Source organism: Phlebotomus papatasi, chromosome 1, assembly GCF_024763615.1.
Source record: "Phlebotomus papatasi isolate M1 chromosome 1, Ppap_2.1, whole genome shotgun sequence".
Taxonomy (NCBI): domain Eukaryota; kingdom Metazoa; phylum Arthropoda; class Insecta; order Diptera; family Psychodidae; genus Phlebotomus; species Phlebotomus papatasi.
Window position 1 is genome coordinate 59,820,273 of NC_077222.1, and position 6,987 is coordinate 59,827,259.

The 6,987-nt window shown below is 34.4% G+C and overlaps 2 protein-coding genes across 8 annotated transcripts in view; one reads left to right on the forward strand and one right to left on the reverse strand.

Moving 5' to 3' along the window:
• LOC129809514 (TLD domain-containing protein 2) overlaps positions 1-5,084 on the reverse strand; it is a 116,205-nt gene extending 111,121 nt beyond the window's left edge. For 4 of the 6 annotated variants that reach the window (XM_055859413.1, XM_055859414.1, XM_055859415.1 and 1 more), the window contains exon 1: positions 4,827-5,084. The gene's annotated coding sequence lies outside the window, so the exon portion shown is untranslated. The remainder of the gene's footprint in view (positions 1-4,826) is intronic. The other 2 variants (XM_055859417.1, XM_055859416.1) reach the window with 1 other exon arrangement.
• Positions 5,085-5,096: 12 nt separating this feature from the next.
• On the forward strand, positions 5,097-6,500 carry LOC129809516 (gastrula zinc finger protein XlCGF8.2DB-like). Of its 2 annotated transcripts, XM_055859434.1 has the most exons (3): positions 5,097-5,375; positions 5,460-6,127; positions 6,212-6,500. In XM_055859434.1, the coding sequence occupies exons 1-3, from the start codon at positions 5,203-5,205 to the stop codon at positions 6,307-6,309; spliced, it is 939 nt and encodes a 312-aa protein (XP_055715409.1). In that variant the 5' UTR covers positions 5,097-5,202; the 3' UTR covers positions 6,310-6,500. The 2 variants fall into 2 exon arrangements, with proteins under 2 accessions (XP_055715409.1, XP_055715408.1); XM_055859433.1 differs by having other exon boundaries at positions 5,118-5,375; positions 5,460-6,500.
• The last annotated feature ends 487 nt before the right edge of the window (positions 6,501-6,987 follow it).

Genomic DNA, 6,987 nt, shown 5'->3' on the forward strand with positions numbered 1-6,987 from the left:
ATTTTTACATTTTCGAATATGTTTTAAAGGCAATCAAGATGAATGTTTAAGATGTTCTTCTTAGACACCTATATTCGAAAAGCATTTCGATAACGAATTTTCGAAGGTGAAAGTTAAAACAACTTTGGAGGGCTTATTTTTGAACCGACTTGATAAATTTGGATTTTTTGAAAGATTGTGAAATTTTGAACCCGACTTCATCAGACTTAAGCGGTAATGAATCGGTAAAGTACTAGTAAATGATATACCTTTCGCGGATTAACTTTTTAATTTGTCCGCATGCTTGTTACTCATGCTAGAATATTTTGAAAGTACTTTTCTTAAGCAAGTTCTTATTTCGGAATGGTTTTTTTTAATTTATGAATTAATTTAATTGGCAGTAAAGTGGTATGTAACCAAAACTCATTCTATTTATTCAGAGTAAATTTTACTCATTTCCTATCCATTGAAATATTTATTAGTCTAACTTAACTCTTTCGTCTCTTTTGGGACTCTGAGTACCCAAAGCAGCATATGAATGTTCTGTGAAAAACAATGTTTTTTAATTATTCCGAACTGATAAAAATCCTATTCTTGTGGATGATTACAAACTATAAGGATGTCCAAATATAAGATATTTATTGTAGGACTGCAATTAATTCCTGAGCTTAGATATTTTTGATTAAAAAATGATGATATTGGCTTGCAGCATATGCTGCGGTCCGGAAAGAGTTAAACAAGTTTTTCATAAGCAAAAAATAGTTTCATTTGCTGGCTAATTCTGCCCCTGTCTTCCCTAGGTGTTTTTTCTTAGTAACGTTAGTGGCGTGACGGTATTTTTTCTAGTTTTCAATTAATATTTATCTCATACTCAAAAATTTCCATAGGAATTTGTGAGCATAGTCTAAAAGAAGTAATTTAAAAAAAAAATCTTGTATAGCGCAAATCTAAAAGAAAAATTTTCCCATTTTCCACATCACTTAAATTTCTAGAGATATCTCTTTTCTTTCACAAAAAAAATCAGAATATAATATATACATAGCACTTAAGAATCATATGTATATTATGGAAAAGAAGATCAAAATTTTAAGAGCCTTTTTATCTCACCCTCTTATTCCTTCGCTTCTTTTGCTAAAAATTACATATGTTCTTATGAATTATAAAATTTATTCAAAGTATAGAATAAATATTTAATTTGATTTTTTTTCTGGCATATATGACAGTCGTCTTTTTCCACATGGTAGAGAAAAGCTCCCATCGTCAAAATTTTTCTCTCTAGAGAACTTTTCACACCCTCTTCAATGCCCTTCCTTGTACTGTGTATACACTCAACACTTCCTCAAATACGAATCTAGAGTAGAAAATCCTGTTTCTCTCGATGACCCATAAAATATCATATTTCTCTGCATCCATATTTTTTACGCCTCTTTCCAATTTCCTATCATAAGTTCCTTTTAGAGAACCTTCAAAAAAATTTTCTTCATTCTGTCTATGTACATATATTTCAATTCAAATAGATTACAAGTATTTTTCCTTTTGCTATGTTTAGGCAGACAGAAAAAAAATCCGGAAAATTACCCAATGACCTTTTGACCTTTTTCAATGAATAAATCCTCGTGTTAAGCCCATTTTTAATCGATTTCCTCGTGACACCATATCTCGTGATCAATGGTGGTATAAATTATTTAAGATATCCTCACCAACCAACATTTACTTCAAAACCACAATGTATATACTATTACGCGGACAATTCCAATTCAATGCGCGACCCATTTTTATTAACTTTATTCACCTTATAGTCATATACGATACGATTTATCCAACTGTCACACAATTTTTCATTATATCAATCACTAAACAATAGGGTGACAGAAATTGTTATAATTTCCAAGTATATGAAAATAACCGCCCTGTAAAACTTCTTTCACATTACCACAAATATTTCCATCTTTCACATTATGTACACCATCTATGGAAAATTATTATTAGGTTGTACCTACAATACATATTAAATGAGGTGAAAAATATGCCATCGCTTGTGCGAATGACTTCCCTGAGTCTCAGCTGAGATAATAAAATTGTAATCAGAGCGTTCCAGAAATACTTCTTTTCTATTCCCCATTCCCAAGACCATAGAAAACGTGAGAAAATTGTGAAATTAGAGAAAACATACTAAAGAGATTATTATTTCTGCTACAGGTAAAGATGAATATACCGTTCATTTAAGTACTTAATACTTTATTTTAAATTACCCCTATAGAAGGTTATTTGGTAATGGCTAAAGAATTGACATACAAAAGGTCTAAAACAGCAGAATATACTAAGATTATCGTTTCGTGAATGAATAAGAAAAGGATTTTTAAATAAACATCTCAAAATCATATCTTTTGACTTTCACTTTTTTTTAAATTTTAAATAAGGACCAATAGTTTTATTTTTTTTATTTTATTTATTCATAAAATAGAGTCCCAAATTATATTTTTCTTTTTCAAGAATAAAAGTTTAAGTGTAAAGTAACAACGATCTTTAAAACTAATTTTGAAAAGTATTGAAGTTTGGTTTGGTATAATTTTTTTTAAAATTATCTTCCATAAATAATTCCGACAGTTATTTGTATTGATTTTTGTTTCCTTTTAAATATTTGATTTTGAAAATTAATTAAATAAAATAAAGTATGTAAAACTTAATGGAATTTTACACATTGCTTTCGTATCAAAATAAGAAAGATTTAAGTTATCTTCACTTTTTTACATCCTTTAGAAAACCCCTCCTGAGATGTAGCTCTAATCTCTAATGCATCAATACTAAAGTTATAGTATATAATCTTATGTTTCTTTTTATTGTTCCATCAAAAATTAACGAATCTATTATGTTGATTTACTTTTATCCAAAGTCTGAAGAGCTGGAATTTTTTAACAGGCAAAGTTTTAACTAATGGATTCTGTAAGATGCTGTTTCAAATATTCAAAGTAAATCATTTTATTTTTAACAGAGTTTTCTCAGAAGTAAGGAATGGCCGCAGTTCCATTTCTAAATGTTATGTTTTTAAAATAATTGCTATTTTTTATCAATATTCGTGACTTTTTCCCAATTTTTAGCTAAGTCTTTAAGGTGGGACAAATATTCATGTTTTATTATCACTGGTAGGATCCTTTTTATCCTTCCCTAAAGTATAAATAATGATTAAAATTCCAAATACTGAAGCTTGGCCATTTAAAACTGCTCAAATAGAAAATAATAATAATCGTGCTGAATAAGAAAACTCTAGGGTCCTCCTTTCAAGCTATTCTAATAATACCCAGAGTGACAACGATAGATCCCTCCTGAGGATATGGCATTTTGAGTGAAAGAAGGGCAAATTGAATAATTATTTACTCATTGTCGACGATAAATCTGATATTCCAGGAAGGTGTGAGACCCCAAGACGCCAAGACAGCCAAGATACTAATTAATTTAGTGTCACATTCTCCTGGCAAATTGGATAAACATAGCAAATCAGTGGAGAGAAAATTGCTTAATTATTTTCTCTATCTTTACTCTTTCTTCAAACTATATGCGACTCGGTGGTGGATGTCTTGTTGCGGTTTGAATTAAAATTTAACTTAATTTATATACTTCAGATTAGGCAAACGTAGAGGTTTTCAGCGAAAAAGCTTGAGAATTATTTCATAAATTTAGCCATTAGACAAGGACAATTTTTTTCGGAGAATTTCCTGCCCAGTTCTGCCCAGAGTTTGTATATAGGTGGAAAAAAGGGTATGTAGGGAAACTCTCGTCTTCAAGTTCAAGGCTTCTTGTGCTCAGGAGTTCTATGGAGTGGGAGATCAAGCGGAAAGGGTAGGAAATACAGGGGGGTTAGGGCAGAGGGGTCTGCTGAACCCCCCAGAGTTAGAACTGTCTCAGAAAACCCTGGGTACAACACATAATTATTAAAGCTGAGAACACACTCAAAAACAGCATTCAACCACCAATTTATAACCCTTCTATTTCCCATAATTCATCCAGTCTCTTTCTCCATGCCTTTCTTTTGCTAAAGCTTCTATTTCTATACAATACTCTCTTGCCTCTAGATGGTGTGCTTTCGATTTGAAGGCCATCCGCTTCTCTCATCCAGGAATGGGGTGGTTGGGTTGGGACAGAAATTCAAGGCAGGAAAAACCTGGGAGGTGGGGAGACAAAGGTTTCTGTGCCCGTGTGGAAATGGGCGGGTGGTTTTGTAGGCTTGGAGTGGCGAAAAAGGAATCTCCATCTCAATGATTCGCCCTCTTCTAGAGTTAGAAAATGATCTCAATCCTCTATGTAGCCCACCCTTGGCACAAAAGGCAAAGAACGCAAAACAATTCTGACATCTTGACTTGACGTCGCTGTGAAATTATTGATTGCTGTATTTTCCCTCAATAACACCCCGATATTCCACTTATATGGTACTTCAAAGGATTTTCTGGGTGTTTTTCACGTTAACTTTTCCTAAAGAGAAATGCCTACAGCACCATTCATTTGCTTATGCCTTTTTTGCAATAAGAAAACAAAACCCTGATAACAAAAGATTGCACGGTTCATGGCAAAAGAGCAAAATTGGAAGACCTTTCGCCAGATAATTCCTGGGATCAGCAAAAAAGTCACCAATTGCATCTTGCCTGATAATCCCTCCCTAAAGTACTTTCCAACGGAAAATCATAGAAAACATCCAAAAAAAAAAATTAAATCCACCCAGTTAGTCCTTCACGTGAAAATTCCACCATGATTCCTTCTTCACAGGACACAAGCGATTCACAAATTTTCCACCACGCAAAAAGGCAAATATTTTTTGTTACAATAAAAACTAGACAATTTTCTATTTCACTTACATTTCAGAATTGTTGCTGCAGACACCGTTAAGTTCATGAAAAACAATGCAAAAAATATTTTCACTTGTTTTTTCTTGTCTTTGGTCTTTAGCACACTTCCCGAGATGCACTCACTATTCGCATTACTGAACGTCAAATTAATACGCAACTTGTATGGAAATATTTTCCCAAAACAGGAGAATTTTCCCCCGGAAAACTCGCAAAAAACATGCGCCGCCGAGAAAGGTGAAAGCATTTTTCGAAATTGCATTCGCGCAAATTTGACAGTTCGAAAAAGTCTTGCCATAAGAGTTCGGCGGGTTGTCTGATGCAATGTTGTTTTTTTCTCCGTGCGAGGAGGAAAACAAAAAAAAGTCGAGCTACTTTTTTTTAAACAATGGAGGCGTCAAATTTAAAGGAAACTCCAGGGGCAATTAAGACAGAACCGGGCCTACCTCCTCACAGCTACTTCAAACCACACGAACACAGTAATCTTAAACCACCATCACAATATTTCTATCCTGGAATCTCACAAGCTTTCCTGCCGGACATCATGAAAACCCCAGCGAGGTAGGAAGCCAAAAATTGCTACAAAAGCACCACCTACGTTGCCTCTAGTACCAATCTCTCACCCTTCTATCCTTCAATTGACAGCACATTGCATAGAAATCTACCGACTTTTGTTCCTGCGTACGCCCAAGAAGTGGTCATTTCGGAAGCACATGAGAACACCTACAAAGTCATCCCCGGCTCCTCTAGATCACCATCAACAAACTCAACCATGTCACCACCAACTGCACCTGCCAAGGATAAACCCTATCAGTGCAAAGTGTGCTCGAAAAAGTTCTCATCTCCTGAATACCTTAAAGTTCACTTCCGGATTCATTCGGGAGAAAAGCCCTATGCATGCAAATACCCAAACTGTGCGAAAAAATTCACTCAGCAGTCCGGGCTGAATTCCCATCTTAGAACACATTCGGGAGAAAAACCCTTTCCCTGTTCCCTATGCGATAAGCGCTTTTCGCAGAAAATCAACATGCAGCTGCATTTGAGGAAGCATTCGGGTATTAAACCCTTTCAGTGTCAAGTTTGTCAGAAGGCTTTCTACTCTCCCGAATGTCTCAAGATTCACTATCGTACGCACACCGGCGAGAAACCCTACGAATGCAGGTATCCAAATTGCCAGAAGAGATTCACGCAGCAATCCGGACTGATTTCACATGAACGCACCCATTCAGGAGAAAAACCATTTTCCTGCACATTGTGTGAAAAGCGCTTCTCACAGAAGATCAACCTACAGATACATCTGCGAAAACATTCAGGTATTAAACCTTACCAGTGCACCTACTGCCAGAAATCTTTCTACTCTCCGGAATGTCTAAAGATTCATACAAGAATACATACAGGTGAAAAGCCTTTTCAATGCGCCATTTGCGAAAAAAGATTCATCCAGCAGTCCAGTCTCAACAGCCACATCCGGAAGCACGCAGGAGATGATTTGTGAGAGCATCCAGTCAACGCAGACCCACGATCAAAGTAAGCAGACGTATCATTTCTCTTAATTTCCCAATTGCCATAATAATGAATTATATTCCTTACCTTGGTAGTGCCCCTAAAAAAAAATTACATACGATTTTATGAATATTCATTTGTGCAGTGCTAAATGATGATCACATTAAAAATATTTTATTAATATACGAAATGTTTTAATTGATAAAAATGAAAATAAGGCAGGTATTCCCTGAGCGGTCTCAACATAACCAACCGTCATTTTGATAAAACTGCTTACACCTGCTACTACTGTTTTTTTTTTTAGAATTTAAAAACATATATTTGTTCTGCTCCCAAAAAAAAACATAATAGACTGCATTTAGTAAAAAAAAAATTAAGAAGATATAGAAAACTAGTCATGGAAACCTATATTACTTAAAAAAAAATGTAAAAGATCCACTTAACTCTTTAGGGACGATATTTGAGATGGAGAGCCAATTGCTGCTAGAACAAATTCTTATTTTGAATTAGAAATTCGATTTTGTGGATAAATTCTGGATGTTATTTTCCTCATATTAACAAAAAAACAATAACTCTGATTACTGGGCGTCTAATGAAGTTCAATGACAATACGAACAACACACAAAAATAAGAAGTTTATTTTTTAAATTTAAAGAACTTATGTTTCTAG